We start from the raw sequence: 22,839 nt of genomic DNA, 5'->3' as shown, positions 1-22,839 counted from the left end.
ATGTGTCCAATGTGTTAAGATCAGTAGGATGTCCCGGATCATTGTCTAACAACAAAAGAGCTTTTTCTTCAAAGTTGTTTTTTTTTTGACAATACCGTTTTACTTCAGGACAAAAGTGGTTATCAAACCAATCAGTAAATAACTCCTTGGTAACCCACGCTTTTCTATTTGCTTTCCATATTACAGGTAAATTCATTTTTATGTTACCTTTTAACGCCCTCGGATTTTATGAATGGTAAACTAATAACAATTTTAATTTATAATCGCCAGAGGCATTTGATCCAAAGAGTTACGTTAAACGGTCTTTGGCTGCTTTGAACCCAGCAGCTGATTTTTCTTCAATAGAAATGAAGCTTTTTGTTGGTAGCCGTTTCCAGAACAAACCGCTTTCGTCAACATTGAACACCAAATTTGGAAAATTTTCACGTTCAATTATTTCCTTTAGTTTTTCTGGAAACTTATTTGCAGCTTCTGTTAATTTTACACTATGAATCCTGGTCCGTTTTTTAAATTTCTCGAACCAACCACGAGAAGCCCCAAAGGTTTCCGCAATTTCTTCAGTTTGTTTAGATTTCAGGTGATTAAACTGGAATATTTTTTTAATGTTAAATGGGGCTTGAAATTGCCGACTTCGTTATATCGAAGCTTCGTTATCAGAGGTAACGTTAACCGAGGTATGCCTGTATATATTTCCTTATGGTTGCCAGGTTTTTCTACTATTACTAGCAGTGCCCCAGGTCCATAAACCTACCCAATATATATGATTTTTTCTTCTTCTTCTTATTATTATTATTATTATATATATATTTATTATTATTATTTTTTTTTAGGAAAAGTGGAAGTTGGTGCCAGCATTTCTTAAAGTAAGAGGTTTAGTAAAACAACATATAGACTCCTTTAATTATTTCATCACCACTGAGGTGAGTTATATCAAAATAAGATAAAGTGTTAAATTTTCTTCATTTGTGAATGATGAAAAATCATTTCATTTTAGCTATTTTTGCCCTTCAGAAAGCATACGGTTTTTCAAAATTTTTCATTTTAGTAATTTGTGAAACTTCAACTCTTTTATTATATAGCAAAGGCAGGTACTAAGAGATTTCATCATGTTTCTTGATTTATGGTGATGTGGTAGCAAATAATATTGCTTTGTAATATTATTTGCTACCACCTAATATTGGTTTGTAATATAATTGTTTAATAAACCAGCCACTGTGTATAAATAAATTTAAAACATACAGTATGGATTTTTCATGTGCACAATCATTTTCATGGTGAAAATGATTGCACACCTATGCCATTTGGTATCATATGTGGACAAACATTAATGGAAGAGGGAATTGAACTTCAAAATTTAATGAGATTTGTGTAAATGACATCCTTACCTTGAAGAAAAACTGCTGAACATTTGAAATTAAACTAAGAGAAAGATTGGTTTGGTGTTTGATTTGGCAAATATTGGATATCTGTTCTAGCCTCTTTTGGACTGCTAAATGAGCTGGTGATAATCATAGTAGTGCAAGTCAAATTTACACTCTTCGAAGTATTTTAGTGTAAAAACACAATAACCTCATAATTTCTGAATGTTAGGAAGAACTTTGTATCTCACCAAAACAATCTTGAACGCTCACCATTGGACATCATACTGGCTGAGAAGCACTGATCTAGTAGATGAAGATGGCCTTTCATACTTAATAATGAATTTGTTTGCAGCCTTAGTCAGTAAAGTGTAATGTAATTTCTTTCTATAAATAATTTCACACTACCATTTTGAATTATATTAAGATGTCAAATTGTGAGACATTTTTTGTCACCTTGAGTATATCTTTTTATGTTCATATTACATTTAATGCATATTTTGAATTTTTTGGCTGAAGTAATAAATTTGATCCATTATAACTGCCTGTCTCCTTTATCACCGGCATAAAGATTTTCTAAAATTACGCCAAATGAAGATATGCATTTTTGTTATAGAGGGTGATTTAAAATTAATGTAACACAAAATGAAAGAACTAATTTCTCTCATTTTAGCATCAGCATTAGTAGAGGCATATGATGCAAGAAAGCAAGCTTATGCAGCATCAGCCCAAAAGGCGGGCGCCTCCGTAGCCAGGTGGGAAGGAGCAGCAGTGCGTAGCACACGCTTCTTGATTAGACCGGGGTTCGAGCCCGTCACCACCAAATACGGAGGATGCGGAAAGGTCAGGGAATGACCACCGCATATTCCCGGAGCAATATGGCCTTAGTTGCTAATGCTCCTAAAAACCAAAATAACAACAATAACAACCCAAAAGGCGCCTCCATAGCCAGGTGGGAAGGAGCACCAGTGCGTAGCACACGCTTCTTGATTAGACCGGGGTTCGAGCCCGTCACCACCAAATACGGAGTATGTGGAAAGGTCAGGGAATGACCACTGCACCGGAGCAATATGGCCTTAGTTGCTAATGCTCCTAAAAACCAAATAACAACAACAATAACAACATCAGCCCAAAAAAAAAAAAAAAAAAAAACGCTTTCAATTCACCCCTCCGTTCATTCGAAATACCTGTCCAGCTGAGCCTTAAATTTATTTAGGCTATCAACTTCCACAACAAGGGATGGAAGTCTGTTCCACCAACCAACTACCTGCTGGCTAAAGGCAAATTTCCGCACATCTATCCTACATCTGCTTTCCTCAATCTGAATTTATGCCCTCTCAGGTGATTATTCTGAGCAAGAGGAAGAATCCCATCGGAATTGAGCATACTCAAACCATTCAAAGCTTTATCCACCTCTATCAGATCACCTCACTGGTGCCTAGTCTCCAGACACTGTTAATTGCAAAACTTAAGCCTTTCTTCGTAAGAGCAACCCTTTGCTCCATTCACTAATCTTGTTTCCCTTCTCTGTACTCGTTCCAGCAGCTCTACATCCTTCTAGAAAGGATGTCAAGCAGCTCTACATCCTTCTAGAAAGGATGTAGAGCTGCTTGAAGCCTCCAGACCTGTATACAGTACTCAAGGTTTGGCCTGACCGTTGCCTTATATAAGGGAATAATCACCTCCTTATCCCTGCTAGAAAAATTCCTGTATATCATTGATAAGACACCATGAGCACTCTTGCAGCCCGTCTGCACTGTTCAGAGAACTTCATATCTGCCTGCACAACCACCCCCAGGTCCCTTTCATTCTCTACCACTGTCAGTGTAGTAACACACAGTCGATACATTGCTGTGGGGTTACTGTTTCCCATATATAGTACTTTACATTTGTCAATGTTAAACTTCATTTGCCACATCTCAGCCCATCTGCTCAACCTTTCCAGATCCTGTTGCAGCAGAATAGCATCAGTAGTGTCCTTAACAACCCTGCCAACCTTTGTATCGTCTGCAAACGTGAACATTAAGCTTGATATACCATCATCAGTATCATTTATAAATACAGAAAACAACAATGGACCCAACACTGAAACCCGAGGAACTCCACTAATAACATTACTCCACGATGAGCAGTGTCCATTGATTACCACTCTCTGTCTTCTCCCCCTCAACCATCCCTTTATTTAAAGCAGCAATTTGCCTTCAGTGCCACACTGCTCCAAATTGTGCAGCAGTTTTCCATGTGCAACAGTATCAAAAGCCTTTCTAAGATCCAAATATATAATATCAAAGTTATTCCCTGCATCCAGTTCTTTTGTGACTGAATCATAGTATCCAATCAAATTGGTCAGGCAAGACTTTCCCTTAACAAAACCATGCCGTGTCCGAGCATGATCCTGCAGTGCTGCTTTAACCAGTGCCTCCATTAATTTCCCTGGAACAGAAGTTAAACTCACAGGTCTATAATTACTTGAAATCCTTGGCAAAAGATGCTAAGAAAAACAGCAAGGATTTCTTTACTTATATAAACTCTAAAAAGAAGGGGATGAATCTGATTGGTCCACTTGACATCGATGGTTCGACTTTTGATGATCCTGCTCAGATTGCAAATAAAGTGAATGAGTATTTTGCATCTACATTCACACATGAGGAATTATTAAGGTTTGCAAATGGCAGAAGGTTATCAAATAATAACTGAGAGTAAAGTGGAGGAGAAATTGTTGAAGTTAAACATAAGAAAAGCACCTGAGGTGGATGGGATCTATCTAGTTATATTAAAAGAGGCAGCAAAGCAACTAAGCAAACCCTTAGCCATAATTATGAGAGTATCCTTGGACTCATGGGAGGTTCCCACGGACTGGAGATGTGCAAATGTATCCCCAATTCACAAAGGGGGATTGAAGGGTGACACGAGTAATTACAGACCAGTTAGTTTAACTTCTGTTCCGGGTAAAATAATGGAGTCTCTGGTTAAAGATGCATTGCAGGATCATCTAGACAAGACTGCAGCAATAATTCAGACACAGCATGGGTTTGTTAAGGGAAAGTCTTGTCTGACAAATTTGGTAGGATATTATGATGTGGTTACAAAGGAACTGGATGCAAAAAATAATTTTGATATCATATATTTGGATTTCAGGAAAGCTTTTGACACTGTTGCGCATGAAAGACTATTGTACAAATTGGAGCAGAATGGTATTAAGGGTAAGTTGCTACAATGGATAAAAGGATGGTTAAGTGGGAGAAGACAGAGGGTGGTAATCAATGGGTGCTGCTCTTCGTGGACTAATGTTATTAGTGGAGTCCCACAGGGTTCAGTGTTGGGTCCACTGTTGTTTTGTATATTTATCAATGACATTGATGAAGGTATATCAGACTTAATGTCGAAGTTTGTAGATGATACAAAGGTTGGCAGGGTTGTTAATGACAGTAATGGCAGTGTGCTACTGCAACAGGATCTAGATAATTTGGGCAGATGGGCTAAGAAGTGGCAACTGAAGTTTAACCTTGACAAATGCAAAGTACTGCATATGAGTAGAAGTAACCCCAGAGAAACGTACCAACTGTGTGATACTACACTTAAAGTAGTAGAAAATGAAAAAGACCTGGGAGTTTTCTGATATAAAGTTTTATATGAAGTGCAGGCAGATATGAAGTTTTCTGAGCAATGCAGACAGGCTGCCAGGCTGCCAGGGCAGGTCATGGGGTTTTGTCAATGATATATAGGAATTTTGCTAGCAGGGAAAAGGAAGTGATTATTCCTCTGTATAAGGCAATGGTCAGGCCACACCTTGAGTACTGAGTACAGGTCTGGAGGCATCATTTTAGAAGGATGTAGATTTACTTGAGCGTGTACAGAGAAGGGCAACAAGATTGGTGAGGGGAATGAAGAGATCCTCTTACAAAGAGGGGCTTAAGTTCTGCAAATTGCAGTGGCTGGAGATTAGGCACCTGTACGGTGATCTGATTGAGGTGTATAAGGCCTTGAATGAGTTGGCCACGCCGAATTCTGATGGGATCCTTCCACTTGTTCAGATTACGAACCTAAGGGACCATAAATTCAAATTAAGAAAAGACAGATGTAGAATAGATGTGTGGAAATTTGCCTTCAGCCAGCGGAATTTGTGGAAGTTGATAGGTTGAATAAATTTAAGGAGGAACTTGAACAGGCATTTGGAGGGAATGGTGTGATTTTTTTTTTTTTTTTTGGCTGATGCTGCATAAGCTCATACACATGCTTTCTTGCATCACATGCCACTACTACTACTACTTGTGTCAGCCTTTGATCCTCCTTTGTGATTTGGGGTCACATTTGCACATCTCCAGTCTATGGATACCTCCTCTGAGTCCAAGGAAGCTCTCATAATTATGGCTAAGGCTTTGCTTACTTCCTTTGCTGCCTCCTTTAATATAACAGGATAGATCCCATCCACCCTGGGTGCCTTTTTTATGTTTATCCTCAACAATTTCTCCTCCACATTCCTCTCAGTTATTACAAAATCATCTAGCTCACTGCCAGAGTTTACTTCACCTCTGGCATTCCCCTTCCTGAATAACTCCTCATGTGTGAATGTAGACGCAAAATACTCGTCTAGTTTGTTAGCCACCTGAGCAGGATCATCAACTGTTGAACCATCAATATCCAGTGGACCAATCTGATTCATCCCCTTCCTTCTAAAGTTTTCATAGGTAAAGAACTCTTTTTTTTTGTTTATCTTTGCATCCTTTGCCAAGGATTTCTCATAATCTGCCTTAGCCTGCCTAATCTCCTTTGTGACTTCGTTACAGACCAGCTAATATCTATCATAGGCTTTCATGTCATCCATTAATTTATGTGTATCCCATGCATTTTTTTTCTGTGCCATATGTCTCATTAGTTCATCTGACATCCATTTAAGCGTAAACCTTGAAAAATATTTCTTAGTTGGTATGTAAAGCTTAGTAGCCTCCAGGATAAGTTTTTTGAATGCTTCCCATTTTGAATTTGCTGTTGGTAACATCATCAGTTGGTCCCACTGTATAGAATTTAAATACTGTCTCAGACCATCGTAGTCGCTTTTACGAAAGCAAAAACACTTCCTTTTATCCCTGATGGTAGTTACCTCTTTGAGTAAATCCCACTTCAGCACACTGTGATCACTGCCACCTAGTGGTTCCTTCATCTTCAGATTCTTAATGCATGAAGAATCACTACTGATAATCATATCAAGAGTATTACTCCATCTAGTTGCCTCCCGAACATGCTGATGTAGAAAATAATCATCCAATAAATCCACAAAAGCCTTGCATATGTGTGAGTGACCAACCCACAAATTCAATTCAATATCTGGGAAATTAAAATCCCCCATTATAAGATTCTCAGATTTACTGGCGCACTCTATTTACCTGTACAGTTTCTTATTATACTCATCAGAATCATTAGGCCCATAGCACACTCCTACTCTCAATTTTTGACCTCTCAATGCTTATGTCCCACCAAACTGACTCGACACTGCACTGTCCTGTGATGTGGACTGGCTTCACTTCCTTGGATTTTATGTGTTTCTTAACTAATAGCATAACCCCTCCTCCCTTCCTATCCTGTCTATCCTTTCTGTAGACGTTGCTCCCGAAATTCCAGTTCTGCATTCCTTATATCTTTTATAAGGAATGAAAATGTTACAGATGTTATATTCTTATATAACATCTGTGTGACACCACGTTTTTGATATCCCAACAATATCTGCGTTTGATGTTTTGAGCAATACCTCAAATTCATCAAATTTATTTACCAAACTCCTAGCATTGGTGTACACGCAACTATACATGCACCTGTTCCTATTCTTAGCTACCCTAACACAACCCATGTGTTTATTTGTACTGCAGTGACTCCCAGCAGTCTCTGAAATACCCTGCATCTTGTTTTCCAGGCTGCTGCTCATTCCAATAGAAGCAGTGCAAGAATCACTTTCACCTCTGCCAGTGGCTACTGTTAATCTATTAGTCCTTGTATCTCCCTAAGCTAGCAGTTTTCCGACCCACCGAACACTCCCTCAATAACATCAGCAAATATTCTTGCACCCTTTCTATTTAAGTGTATCCCATCCCTGTAGAAGCAGTCTCTACTGTTAACAAGTACAGACCAGGCTGAATAAAATTCTACCCCTTGAGCCTTGTAAAATCTTTCCAGGGTCGAATTGATTGACAAGGCTCTCATCATATACTCCCTCCTATCGTGTCTGGGCAGAATTGCAGACACTTTCAAATTCAACCCTAATTCACGGCTTTTTTTTTCAACAGAACAATTGTTATAAAACCACATCAATGGCAACACTATACCTTTGCAGCAGAACAGTTAGGTTGCACTTGCACAAACTCCTCCATACTGGTTTGTTCATAATGAAGCCATTGTGATATATTCCCTGCGCAAATGTATTTATAGTTATACCGATACTTATTGTATGTTAATGTGAAAGTTGAATTTTGAGAAAAATATCCTGATTCAATGCCAAATAATTATAAATAATTCCTTTTTATCATTATTGCCTAAATGCATAATCTGTTGGTAAAAGAATTAAAAAATTGTAATTATTGATATTAGGGTTTAATTTTGAATTACACTATATGTATGTATATTCGTTTGAAGGCACTTTTTTATTTTTGCATATTTTTTTCCTTCCAGATCAAGAAGATAGTAAAAGCAAATGACAGAGTCACATGTGATGCAGATCCAAATTTTTTCCTGAAGTGAGTTTCCTATCAGGATTGTATGATGTATTATTAGGGTTTCAGATAGCTGAGGTTAAAAGGGAGGATACCTAAGGCCAAAATACCAAGTACTAAGGATCATGTACATATTAAAATTTTTTTTAAATTTTTTTATTTTCAATTGATATGCCTAAGCATTTTGCAATTGTTGTAAAGACTATTAATGCAGGAGTAACACAATAGCTAACTGTAAACCTCTTTGCCACAGTTACTTGCCTTTTAACTATCCCTATTAATTATAAATTGGTGGTTAATATATCTTGACTCTCAAAATCTTGAGTAATTGTGAACTAATTCCTTCATTTTTGTCAGAAAAGCAGAGGGAAGGGGGGAAAACTTAACAATATCATATAAAGCAGAGGTGGGTAACGTCTGGCATCCGGGCCAACTCAGTCCTCTGAATGTGTGTAATTTGGCCCGCTGTCGTTTTTAAAATTTATATAGTAAACAGCCCGCTGAAGAATATATCGTGAAATTATGTTTATTGTAATTTTTATTATATTTGCTGTTATTAAATTGCTTTTAACATTTTAATTCTGCAACGGCTAATGAATCATTAGAATTTGTGCCATATATCACGACTCGAGTAAGTAGCAGTGTTGCCAAATGCAAGCATTGCTTCTGGCAATACTGGTAAGCAGGCATAGACTTGCATTTAATACCACAGATGCTAATGTGCCACAAAACTCTTAAGCAAACAAACTTGCACACAGTCAGTAGTGATTCTTGGATTCTCTGCTCTGCAGAATGTGATTTCAGTGCAAGTGTATTGTGCATTAATACAGCAAATGTCAGTGAATAATTGACGGATAAAAGTAAATAATTTGGAGAGGATTTACCATTTTATTTTTATGAAGATATTTATTGAAACCTATCGCAATGCATAATTAAAAATCTAAGATTATTAAGGTTTTATAAAATCTTTGAAATTTTTGATATAAAGCATTTGATGCCATGAAGAGAGAGAAAATGTGGGAAGTTTTGAGAAATTTGGGGATAGAGCAGTGGTTTTCAAACGGGGTGCCACAACAACATTCCAGAGGTGCCACGTAATTTGGGTTTAAGTTACTTAAACTTATTATTATTTTTTAATTTATATGTTTATTTCATTATAAAAAGGTATACAGTATCTTTTTAATTTTGTGGTGATCTATAATTGATGTTTACTTAGTACCTCTATATAAAGAATAAAATTATATACTGTATATATATAATTTGTATTATGAAATGTAATTTTTATAATTATATTATTGTAATAGAGATCATATAACATATATTTTTTAATATTTTATATATATATATATATATTTAAATAATGGCTTAAAAGTTTAACATAAAATAAGAAAATAAATAAATAAATATTAAAAATAAAACATAAGCCAAAAACTGTAGGGCGAAAATTAACATAAAAATAAAATAAAATAAACCAACAGGGAGGGAGAAGTAAAGGTAATAAGACATAAACAGTAGCTGATAGTCCCCTATATAATTTAGCACTTTAAATCCAATTAATAAAACCGATATAAAATTTAAAATAATGCTAATTATAATATAATTTAGTGGTACCCCCTTCGAAGGTACCAGTTCCAAAAGACGTGAAATATCACCAAAAAAGGGGTTAAAAGATCGGCTACTGTTTGTCTTATTACCTTTACTTCTCCCTCCCTGTTGGTTTATTTTAATTTACGTTATTTTTATGTTAATTTTCGCTCTACAGTTTTTGCCATACTACTGGATTATGTTTTATTTTATTTTGAATTATTGGATATATCTGGGCTTCATGTGGAGGATGTGCATTTTGCTGTCTATAATGATAGCTTAATATTTATTTATTTATGTTCTTATTTTATGTTAAACTTTTAAGCCATTATTTAAATATAAATCAGTGGTAGTAGTGGGTTGATATGCTAAATAAGCAGCACCTGTGCTGCCATCTATTCTTTTCTTTTATATAAGCTGGCTAAGCTTACATTATGTCAGTGGTGTGGCTCTGCTCTAGAGTGCTGTCTGTTCTATAAATTATTTCTCTCTGCATAAGGATCACTGCTGTGCAAATCCTCTGCATTTGTGGATCGATCGGAGGAGGAATGGGTGGTTTGGTTCTTCGAACTTTTCAGCTTTGCGACGATTTGTATAGCGATTGAAATGCAGCGATTCCATGACCATTATTGGCCTCGTGGTCCTCTGTCGATATGGGGCATAATGGCTAGTCTATTGTTTTGATATTTTGTTTTTCTCTTAGTAGTTCTTTTAACCCCTTTTTTGGTGATATTTCACGTCTTTCGGAACTGGTATCTTCGAGGGGGGTACCGCTAAATTATATTATAATTGGCATTATTTTAAATTTTATATTGCTTTTATTAATTGGATTTAAAGTGCTAAATTATATAGGGGACTATCGGCTACTGTTTGTCTTATTACCTTTACTTCTCCCTCCCTGTTGGTTTATTTTATTTTACGTTATTTTTATGTTAATTTTTGCTCTACAGTTTTTGCCATTCTACTGGCTTATGTTTTATTTTATTTTGTTTTATTTTGAATTATTGGATATATATATCCTCCAATCGATCCACCAATGAAGAGGATTTGCACAGCGGTGATCCTTATGCAGCGAGATATAATTTATAGAACAGACAGCACTCTAGATCAGAGTCACACCACTGACATAATGTAAGCTTAGCCAGCTTATATAAAAGAAAAGAAAGGGAATAGATGGCGGCACAGGTGCTGCTTATTTAGCATATCAACCCACTACTACCACTGATTTATATTTAAATAATGGCTTAAAAGTTTAACATAAAATGATAGCTTAATATTTATTTATTTATTTTCTTATTTTATGTTAAACTTTTAAGCCATTATTTAAATATATATATATATATATATATATATATATAGAGAGAGAGAGAGAGAGAGAGAGAGAGAGAGAGAGAGAGAGAGAGAGAGAGAGAGAGAGAGAGAGAGCACTAACAGGCAGAAAATTGAGTAGGGGTGCCATGAGGAACATCTTGTGGAGAGAATTGAGACTATCTACACCAACACAGTGAGCAAAGTAAGAAGTGTTTGGGTTGACAGAGAGCTTCAAAACAACTTCAGGTTCGAGACAAGGAGTCATCCTGTCACCACTACTATTCATAGCTGTCATGAATGATGTGCAATGTAAAGTGGCAGAACAACTTGGACAAGATGAAAGTGATGCTCTTTGCAGATGACCTCTGTATATGGGGAGAGAGCAGGGAACAAGTGCAATGGCAAGTTAATGCGTGGACTAGTATGGCAAAGAATTTGGATTGGCTTTCAGTCAGGAGAAGAGTGAAGTTGTTGTTGGTTTGTTTAATGGCACAAGGGCTGCTAAGGCCATATTGTGCCTGAGAGTGAAGTAATGGTTCCAAAGAGGAGTGGTGAGCTGGATGAATACATTGCAGTCAAAGGGCTAGCACATATTATGGTTAACAACTTCGCCAACCGGGTTAGCCGGGTGGGTAAAGTGCCTGCCTGGCAACCCAAAGGTCATGGGTTTGATTCCAGCCTTGGGCTTGGATCAAAGTACTGCAAAAACCTTGGGAGGTGCATTATGGCCACAGAAGCCTATGCGCCAACAACTACCAAAAAAAAAAAAAAAAAGTTAACAACTTCAAGTATCTAGGAGGTATCATCACAAAGACTGGAGAGATGGAAAAAGAAATAAGCAGAAAGATATAAGCTGATGGGAATTTCTAGAACAGGAACATACCACTGAAGTGTAAAAAGGCTATATACCAGACGTATGTACCAGTTGTGATCTATTGGGCATTCGTGGTAAGCAGATGTGCCTTGTGGAGCTCTTCATAGCAATTACAAAGAACTGTAGATAAGAGGGGATTAGTGGAGTAGAGGTGGATTTCAGAAGTTTAGTTATATTCTAAAGTTTATTTTTATAAAGGTTTTTTTTTTATGTAATAGTTTGATTTTTATAATACAGATCGACCATCACTAATCCAGCCACCGGTAATCTGGTTCTACCACTAATTCGGACATAATTTCCACGAATGTAATTTCAAATTTCCTGGGTCGGCGCACTGACCTGCTGCTACTGTTTTGGTGGCGTTTGTTGCAGCATCAGATGTTGGCACGAACTCATAAACATTGGCAAGCCATTCCCACATGTTTTCTGCAATTTATTATTATAACCTGCTCACATTTAGACCCAGCCATGGTTCCAACGCATAAAGGAAGTGCCTCTCATGGTGTAAAGCGCAAACACCGTACATTGTCCATTACAGGTTAGCATTAGCATTAGAAGAGGCATTTGATGCAAGAAAGCAAGCTTATTCAGCATCAACCAAAAAAAAAAAAACACTTCCACTTCACCCCTCTGTTCCTTCAAAATACCTGTCCAGCTGAGCCTTAAACTTATTTAGGCTATCAACTTCCACGACAAGGGATGGAAGTCTGTTCCACCAACCAACCACCCGCTGGCTAAAGGCAAATTTCCGCACGTCTATCGTACATCTGTCTTTCCTCAATTTGAATTTATGCCCTCTCAGGTGATTATTCTGAGCGAGAGGAAGAATCCCATCAGCATTGAACATGCTCAAACCATTCAAGGCTTTATACACCTCTATCAGATCACCTCGCTGGTGCCTAGTCTCCAGACACTGTAATTTGCAAAACTTAAGCCTTTCTTCGTAAGAGCACCCCTTTGTTCCATTCACTAATCTTGTTGCCCTTCTCTGTACTCGTTCCAGCAGCTCTACATCCTTCTTGAAATGAGGCCTCCAGACCTGTATACAGTACTCAAGGTGTGGCCTGACCATTGCCTTATACAAGGGAATAATCACCTCCTTATCCCTGAAAAATTCCTATATATCATTGACAATACACTATGAGCTACTCTTGCAGCCCATCTGCACTGCTCAGAGAACTTCATATCTGGCTGCACAACCACCCCCAGGTCCCTTTCATTCTCTACCACTGTCAGTGTAGTACCACAGAGTTGATACGTTGCTCTGGGGTTGCTGTTTTCCACGTGTAGTACTTTACATTTGTCAATGTTAAACTTCACTTGCCACCTCTCAGCCCATCTGCTCAACCTTTCCAGATCCTGTTGCAGCAGCATAGTGTCAGTAGTGTCCTTGACAACCCTGCCTACCTTTGTATCGTCTGCAAACTTCGACATTAATCTTTAATCTTTATTGTATACAAACATGGTATATACAATAGACCCTTCACAGCAGCAATGCCAGGGGTTTTACATTGGTTGGTGGACAATAGCCTTGGGGGAACGGGGCCTACATCGAAGTTCGGGCTCATCCCCCAGAGCCAACAATAAAATAGAATCAGTGTCAGATTATTTACAGAATATATGCTTTTGACAGTATTTACAATGAAATAATAAAGATATTCATATTTACATTATGTTATATTAATATTTATATTCATAAAGATATTGTTGACTTTATTTACAACACATTCATAAAGACATCGTGCTTTTAACATTATTTACAATATATTGGGCATTATTATTATGCTGCCCTTATCAATGTGCACTTTGCCTGGCCAAGGTTCTTAAGGATCTCTCTTCGGTACCTCCGATCCTTCACAAACCTACAGAGGTTGCCGTCAATTGAAAGGATTGTGGGGAGCATCTCCCTGGGGAGAAAGCGGTCACTGAGCTATAGTCTGTTATAGTGAGCTGTGAGCGTGGGAGCTGAACTCAGTCGGGGTAGAGGGATCCTCCAGCCACACAGTTCCCAGATGCTTGGCTCCGAGACCATTCCGGTTGTCATCTTGACAGTGAGAACAAGGCATTTTTCAAATACAAGATCTGGAAGTCGGGCAAAATTAAGTGAGATCGCCATTGCAGTTGTTCTTTGCTGGGGTGGACGACGATGTTTTTGCGTGATCCAACAAAGGAGCCAGTATTCGGCAGAGTACACGCGTTTGATGTTGGTAGGGGCCGCGTACCCCCAAATTTCCGAGGCATACAGTACGACGGAGTATACTGAGGTGTATACGTATCGACGACTCACATACAGATCCCTAACGTGGAGCAGTTGTTTTGTGGTCCAGCGCATTTGACAGAATTTTGCTGTGAGCTTGTCAATGTGGGGATTGAAGCTCAGTTTATATTCGAAGACAACTCCCAAGTCTGTATGCATCTTGGCCACTGGGAAGGGAATGCCATCTAGAGAGGCTTGGATTTCAGTGGGTTGGCGCTTCAGAGAAAAGACAATTTGTGCTGATTTGGCAGGGTTAATGAGGAGGCCAAATTGATGGAGATAGGATCCTAAGTTATGTAACTTTTCACAGATCTTTTTATTGATGTTTGAGAGATGTTCGCCGGGGTTAATCTGAGTAAATATCTTAATATCATCGGCATAGCAGAGTATGTCTTCTCTCCGTTGCACAAATGGAAGAATAACTGCGGTGAATAATGCTCCGGAGAGAACTCCGCCTTGGGGAACTCCTGCAGTGATCTTTCTCCAGATTGTGTGTTGATCCGCTTTAAGAAGAATGGTTCTCTCAGAGAGCAGGGCTGTGATAAACCACAACATGTCACCTTTTATGTAGAAGTAGTTTTCTAGGAGGTGAACAGTGAGAGGATACTGATGGAGTCGAAAGCAGCTTCCAGGTCGATGTAGGTGACAGAAAGCTCTGCTTTAGCTTCTAGTGCACTGAGAATGGTGTTGGTTATCAATGTTAAATTGGTGACTGTGGATCTACCTGGAATGCCATAGTGAATATGTGGGGGTTTGTGAGGCATAATTTGATTGGTGATGGTGGAAAGTAATGTCTTCTCCATGAGCTTCAAGAGGCTGGAAGAATGAGAGATTGGCCTGAACTGTTTAATGAGGGTTGCAGATTGGCATTTAGGGTGTGGCCTCACAGCATATCTGTTCCAGAGAGGGAGAAAGTAGTGCTGCGTTAATACACGGTTAAAAATTGATAGTAGCGGATCGATGATAAACGAGCTAAGACATTTAATCATGAATTGTGGCACAAGATCGGGGCCTGCAGTTGCAGTGGGTGGCAATCCATTTATAGCAGTTATAAGCTGCTTCCTGGTGATGTTAACGGTGGCGAGCATATCAGTAGGGACGTTGTTGATGGGTAAGTTGCCTTGATGCATCGGGGCCACAGTGTTTGAGAACCGTGCAATGTGGTCCATCCACAGTTCAGTATATTAAGCTTCATATACCATCATCAGTATCATTTATGAATACAGAAAACAATAATGGACCCAACGCTGAGCCCTGAGGAACTCCACTAATAACATTAGTCCACGACAAGCAGTGTCCATTGATTACCACTCTCTGTCTTCTCCTCCTCAGCCACCCCTTTATCCACAGCAGCAATTTGCCTCCAATGTCACACTGCTCCAATTTGTGCAGCAGTCTTCCATGTGCAACAGTATCAAAAGCCTTTCTAAGATCCAAGTATATAATATCAAAATTATTCCCTGCATCCAGTTCCTTTGTGACTGCATCATAGTATCCAATCAAATTGGTCAGGCAAGACTTCCCCTTAACAAAACCATGCTGTGACCGAGCTATAACTGAAGTCTTGTCTAAATGATCCTGCAGTGCTTCTTTAACTAGTGCCTCCATTAATTTTCCTGGAACAGAAGTTAAACTCACAGGTCTATAATTACTTGTGTCAGCCTTTGATCCTCCTTTGTGAATTGGGGTCACATTTGCACATCTCCAGTCTGTGGGTATCTCCCCTGAGTCCAAGGAAGCTCTCATAATTATGGCTAAGGGTTTGCTTACTTCCTCTGCTGCCTCCTTTAATTTAACTGGATAGATCCCATCCACCCCAGGTGCCTTTCTTGTGTTTATCTTCAACAATTTCTCCTCCACTTTACTTTCAGTTATTACAAGATTCTCTAGCTTACTGCTAGAGTTGAATACACCTCTGGCTTTCCCCTCGCTAAATAACTCCTCATGTGTGAATGTCGATGCAAAATATTCATTTAGTTTGTTAGCTACCTGAGCAGGATCATCAACAGTTGACCCATCAATATCAAGTGGACCAATCTGATTCATCCCCTTCCTTCTAGAGTTTACATAAGTAAAGAACTCTTTGCTGTTTTTCTTTGCATCCCTTGCCAAGGATTTCTCGTAATCTGCCTTCGCCTGCCTAACCTCCTTTGTAACTTGGTTGCATATCAACTTGCATCTATCATAGGCTTCTGTGTCATGTGTTAATTTGTAAGTATCCCATGCATTTTTCTTCTCTGCCATATGCCTCATTAGTTCATCTGACATCCATTTTGGCCTAAACCTTGAACAATATTTCTTAGTTGGTATGTAAAAAAAAATCCTTAGATGGATAGAAGGATGGCTTCAGGGCAGGAGGCAGAGGGTTGTGATAAATGGCTATTCCTCAGATTGGGTTGATGTAAGAAGTGGGGTTCCCCAAGGATCAGTATTAGGACCACTGTTGTTTTTAATTTTCATAAATGACATTGATGAAGGGATAGAGGGCGTGATGTCTAAATTTGCAGATGATGTTAAAATTGGTAGAGTAGTTAATGATCACTGTCAAGCTGAGCTTCTTCAGAGAGACCTAGATAGACTTCAAGAATGGTCAGAAAAATGGCAGCTGTGCTTTAATCCAACAAAGTGTAAGGTATTACACCTGGGAAACAGTAATCCCAAAATAACTTATTCACTTGGTGGAGTTCAACTAAACCCAGTACTGGAGGAAAGGGACTTGGGTGTTACGATACGGTCAGACATGAAATTCTCTGAGCATTGTAAACAGGTTGCAAGGAAGGCCCATGGTGTCCTATCGATGATCTATCGAACTTTTGCAAGTAGAGATAGGGACGTGATAATCCCATTATATAAGGCCTATGTTAGACCACACTTGGAATACTGTGTTCAAGTATGCAGACCGCACCTAAAGAAAGACATCGAGCTTCTTGAAAGGGTGCAAAGAAGGGTAACTCGCCTGGTGAGATCGGCAAAAGGGCGTCCTTATGAAGAAAGACTTCGAATATGTGGGTTGCAGAGTTTGGAAACTAGACACCTTAGAGGAGATTTGATTGAGGTGTTTAAGGCTCTGAGAGGCATCAGTAAAATGAATGAGGACAAAATTTTCAAGATTATAAATGATGCTAGAACTAGGGGACATAAATTCAAGTTACGCGGGGAAATGTTTAGATTGGACTGCAGGAAGTTTTATTTTAGCTAGCGAGTTATAAATTACTGGAATAAGTTGCCTTCATGGGTGGTAGAGGCCGACAGTTTGGGGAAATTCAAAGGTCATCTGGATAGTACTTTCGGGTAAGGGAAGCGCATAGGATGATAGGATTAATTTCCTTTTTATTTAATTTTTAATTTCATTTTATTATTTTTATTTATTTATTAATTATTATTATTTATTTATTTAATTTTTGTTTTTATCATTGTTTTGTTCGGATTTTTTTTTTTTTTTTTTTTTTTTTTTTTGGCTGGTGCAGCATAAGCCATAGGCTTTCTTGCACCATACGGCCATTACTAATACTAATACTAATACTAAAGCCTAGTAGCTTCCAAGATAAGTTCTTTGAATGCTTCCCATTTTGAATTTGCTGTTGGTAACATCATCAGTTGGTCCCACTGTATAGAATTTCAATACTGTCTCAGTCCATCGTAGTCGCCTTTACGGAAGCAATAACCCTTCCCTTTACCCCTAATGGTAGTTACCTCTTTGAGTAAATCCCACTTCAGCACACTGTGATCACTGCCACCTAGTGGTTCATTTATCTGCAGATTCTTAATGCATGAAGAATCACTGCTGATAATCAAATCAAGAGTATTACTCCCTCTAGTTGCCTCCCGAACATGCTGATGTAGAAACAATCAAGCAATAAATCCACAAAAGCCCTGCTAGTGCGTGAGTAACCAGCCCCCAAATTCCAGTCAATATCTGGGAAATTAAAATCTCCCATTATAAGACTCTGATTTACTGGCCCACTCTATTTCCCTGTACAGTTCCTTATTATACTCATCAGAGTCATTAGGCCTATAGCACACTCCTACTCTCAATTTTGATCTCCCAATGCTTATGTCACACCAAACTGACTCGACACTGCACTGTCCAGCGATGTCCACTGGCTTCACTTCCTTGGATTTTATGTGTTTCTTAACTAATAGCATAACCCCTCCCTCCTTCCTATCCTGTCTATCCTTTCTGTAGACGTTGTACTCCCCAAATTGCAGTTCTGCATCCCTTATATCTGTGTGACACCACGTCTCTGATATCCCAACAATATCTGCCTTTGATGTTTTGAGCAATACCTCAAATTCATCAGATTTTTTTACTAAACTCCTAGCATTGGTGTACACGCAAGTATACCTGCACCTGTTTCTATTCTTAGCTACCCTAACACAACCCATGTGTTTACTTGTACCGCAATGGCTCCCAGCATCTCTGAAATACCATGCATCTTGTTTTTCAGGCTTCTGCTCATTCTAATAGAAGCAGTGCAAGAATCTCTTTCACCTCTGCCAGTGGCTACTGTCAATCTATTGGTCTTTGTCTCCCCCAAGCTAGCAGTTTTCCGACCCACCTAACACTGCCTCGATAGCATCAGCAAATATTCTTGCACCCTTTCTATTTAAGTGTATCCCATCCCTGTAGAAGCAATCTCTCCTGTTAACAAGTACAGTCCAGGCTGAAAAAAATTCTACCCCTTGAGCCTTGCACATTCTTTCCAGGGCCGAATTGATCGACAAGGCTCTCATCATATACTCCCTCCTATCGTGTCTTGGCAGAATTGCAGACACTTTCAAATTTAACCCCAATTCTCGGCTTTTGTTCAACAGTGACCTGTACTTGTTAAGTAATTCTGCCGGTCTCCTACTCTTAATATTATTAGTGCCAACGTGTACAACTATATCACCTTTTGTGCCCTTAAAAGATGATATTCGCTCTACATTCGCTCTGATGACTGAACAATGCTCCAATTTCAGCAAATCCATAATTTGATATAGGTGTCTTCCTTCTTTCTATTATGGCAGCACAACTTAAAAGCAGTGGGATCAAAATTAGTATGATTCAAATTGAAATATGTAGTGACATGAGACATCATGAATCATTGAAATGTGACTATGATAATGAAATATAACAAATTTTTTTCAAAAGTTATTTCAAATTGGTGTTTATGAAATGTACAAAATTTGAATATTATGCACGACACTAGCTCTCTATCCCAAGTGATTATCACTTTCTGTGTTTACTTGCTTGTTATTCAAAAATAATAACAAATATTTCAAATGAATCTTTCAAAAAGACAGTTTATGACCATTAAAATCTATCAAATAAGAATTAGATCTCATGGAACAGTTTTATAATTCTCAGCTTTGTATCATCAATAGCAATCATTTTTCCCATGCTTGTTTTACTATGAGGTAAAAGTAGAATAAATGTGTTGGGTTGTATCTGCCAGGTACACCTATGGTCCTTGAGGTTGTTGCAAACATTCTCCTCTCACATATGCCAGACAAGCTGTGTTTTCTACCTGGGAGTCTAAAACGCAGATGGAACTGATATTCGGGTGACACTCAAGTCAAGTGGGCCCAATTTTGGCGAAGTCTGGATATTCTGTGACAGCCAAATCCTCTGCTTGCACCTTCACAATGGTGGGTCTGTTAGTAATCCCGGGTATAACCCCCATGCACATGCACACTGTGGGTGACCACTCAGGTGTGAACCGACGTAAGCAGGGGCCGAGGTGTGGTGCCCACACCACACAGAGGAATGCTGACTCTCTGTGATATCAGTCAATGTGGTAGATGACTCTCATCAACTGGTGCAATACCACCACTTTGCTTGTTGGAGGCTTGAAGTGGAGGAACCAATGTTTAGTCTCCAGAGCTAAGTTCCAGTCAACCCTCCCCCATCTCTTCCATCATGCAGTATGATTGATGTCTTTTGAGGTTATGATGATCACCATGGCGAGATCCAAAGTTTCTTACATTTCGAGGACACAGCTCTAAAATGGTGTTTGCAGGCCAGCCACTAGTTAGTACACTGGACCTATTGGTAACTCTAGGAGGCTACCAGATCAGCTAGTGTATAATCTTGCTATACTCTGCCAGATAGTGACCGGAGGGAGTCCGAGTAGTGCATATGCGGGGGAGGGGGGCCAATGTCGAGGCCACGTTATGTGAAGGATCCGAATATATTCTTACCATGTCTATGTCATATCCAAAAATTTCACTACTTCATAAAGCATGTCCCCCCCCACTTTTTTCTTACTGTTGAATACACCATGAATTGTCAAACTAATAGAGCAAACTTATCTGTGAAAAGATCTAAACATCCCAAACACAATATATGTTGTCCCAGTTCTAATCTCAATAATGTCCATTTCCACTTAGTCTGCCAAACCCCATGTACTTTTGACAGAATCTCAGTTATTGGTTGATTCAACCACTGCTCATCTCACTTGCCCAAATATTCACTGTGTGATTCCTTTGCCTCAAAGGTGGTACTCGTGCATATGTCTGTTCCTATATTCCCTGTCAGAGACTTGGTAATTTGTAATCTCCTCTTTTTGATCTTTTCTGGGTTAAAATCTCTACCTCATTCTGTTAAATTCATCTGTTGTCTCTACTGTTCTCCCAACTCCACTAATCACTTGGAACTCTTTGACTTCCTCTCTCTGAGTTGACTTTCTCCAGTCAAACTTTCCTAACAGTGAGGTAATTTTCCTTGGTGATTTTAATGTTTATAGCTCCAGCTGGCTTCTGTTTTCTAGTCACACGGACCCAGCTGGTATAGATACTAAGGCTTTTGTAATTACCAATGACTTTGCACAGATTGTTCATTCCTTTACCAGAATACCAGACAATCCTAAACACGCTTGATCTTTTCTCGCAAACAACCTTCTAAGTACACGGTCAAGGTGAGTGGTCAACTAGGCACCTCAGTTCCCAACTTGGTGATGGTCTCTTCTCCAATGGAGCCTTTCTCTTGCGAGATTCTCAAACTTGTGTTGTTTGGCATTATAAGAATACAAAATGGGAAGATTTCTTTTCTTTGTTTCCTTGGTTGGATTACTGTTTCTAATCTTCTGATGTCAATGTTTCTCAGGATGTGTCAGTGAAATTATTCTTGTAGGAATGAAATACTTTTATTCCATACTCCACTTTAAAATCTCTTTCTTTATCTAAACTTTGGTTTTCCAATAAAGGTGCTAAGGCTGTTCAAGAGAACAATGTTGTATATTGTAATTGGATTGTTTCCAACTCTTCAGTTTAATTTTTTGCCTACACCAAAGTTCGCAACAATTGTAAAGCAGTTATTAATCAGTCCAAACTAGATTTTGAACAGGCTAAGAGTAGAAAACTTGCTTCTTGCCCTAATGGTAGCTTGCCAAAGCTATTGACCACAACTTTTGACCATCTCTGCTCCCACCTCTGTCAAAACCAGATGGTCTATTGTCACTTCAGCCAAGGATAAAACTGACCTACTAGCATCCCATTTTTCTTCCAACTCCTGTATTAACGACCTTGGTAAAACACCTTCCATCATTCCCAACACGCTCCATTCAATGCCTTCTGTGGTTTTCCATCAAAAGGATGTCAGAAGGATTTTGACGAATCTTGATGATAAGAAAGCTCCAGGTTCAGATGGTATTTCTCCACTTGTTCTCAAAATCTGTGCTCCTGAACTTACTCCTGTTATTTGCTGCCTTTTTTCACTTTCTTATTCTAAAGGTGTTTTTCCTTCTGCTTGGAAATTTGATCATATCCAGCCAGTTCCTAAAAAGGGTGACAAATCCCTCCCATCCAGTTATCATTCCATTGCATTTACTTCTACTCTTTCTAAAGTATTGGAGAATTCAATTAACTGCGAACTCTTAAACTATCTAGAAACCTTCCGTCTGATCAACGACCGCCAGTATGGATTCTGTCAGTGTCGATCCACTGGTGATATTCTGGCTTATGTTACCCATTTATGGATTAATTCAATGAAAAAGTTTGGTGAAACACAAGCAATTGCTCTTGACATCTCAAAGGCTTTTGATCATGTTTGGCATAAAAGTCTTCTAAACAAGATTCCATCTTATGGTTTGCCAACTGTGTTTTGTAATTGGTTATCCAGTTTTCTCTCTGACTGCTCACTGAGGGTGATGATAGATGGCTGTCTGTCTTCTAACTTCTCCACTAATGCTGGTGTCACCCAAGGTTCAGTTCTTTCCCCACTCTTTTCCTCTTGTATATTAATGTACAGTGATGTCATACAGAACCTTCGATTGACCAGAAATCCTATCCATAATTTTGCTGATGATAGCACCTTGCATTCCACCTTCCAGTTTGAGAAACCTCTCCCTGCTCAATCAGTTTTAACTTCTCGAATATCTGCTACCAATTCCTTAAATGCCGATCTCCTAGTAATTCTACAGTGAGGCAAAGAGAACTTAGTTGATTTGAATCCTTCTAAAACTCATTTCTGACTTATAGCTTGCGAAAAGGATTCTTCTGCTTCTATGCTTATCTTTGGTGACACCCCGATTTCTAGGCAAGATGATATCTCTTTTGAGGATTACCCTGACTTCTAATCGCTCTTGGCATAAACACATTACAAATATTGCTTCCTCTGCATCAAAAAACTTGGTTTTCTCTTTTGCTCACGGAATTACTTTACTTCCAAACAGCTGTTCACTCTGTACAAATCGCAAAGCTGCCCTACCATGGAATATTGTTCTCACATCTGGGGTGGTGCTCCCCAAACCTCTCTCAGGCTTCTAGATTCCA

At 38.7% G+C, this 22,839-nt stretch overlaps 1 protein-coding gene across 2 annotated transcripts in view; it reads left to right on the top strand.

Annotated features, from left to right (window-relative positions):
• The window catches only part of Polr3B (RNA polymerase III subunit RpIII128), a 527,342-nt gene that overhangs the window by 29,192 nt on the left and 475,311 nt on the right, over window positions 1-22,839 (top strand). The window contains exons 2-3 of one of the 2 annotated variants that reach the window (XM_090375599.1): window positions 831-920; window positions 8,019-8,083. In XM_090375599.1, coding sequence (XP_090231725.1) covers window positions 831-920; window positions 8,019-8,083 — 155 coding nt within the window. Of the gene's footprint in view, window positions 1-830; window positions 921-8,018; window positions 8,084-8,118; window positions 8,187-22,839 lie in introns of those variants that run through there. The other variant, XM_090375592.1, reaches the window with a different exon arrangement.

The sequence above is a fragment of the Mastigoproctus giganteus genome, chromosome 1 (assembly GCF_048544385.1).
Source record: "Mastigoproctus giganteus isolate SK-2022 chromosome 1, ASM4854438v1, whole genome shotgun sequence".
NCBI lineage: Eukaryota > Metazoa > Arthropoda > Arachnida > Uropygi > Thelyphonidae > Mastigoproctus > Mastigoproctus giganteus.
The sequence above is the reverse complement of the archived record's forward strand: the minus strand, read 5'-3'. Positions and strand labels throughout refer to the sequence as shown.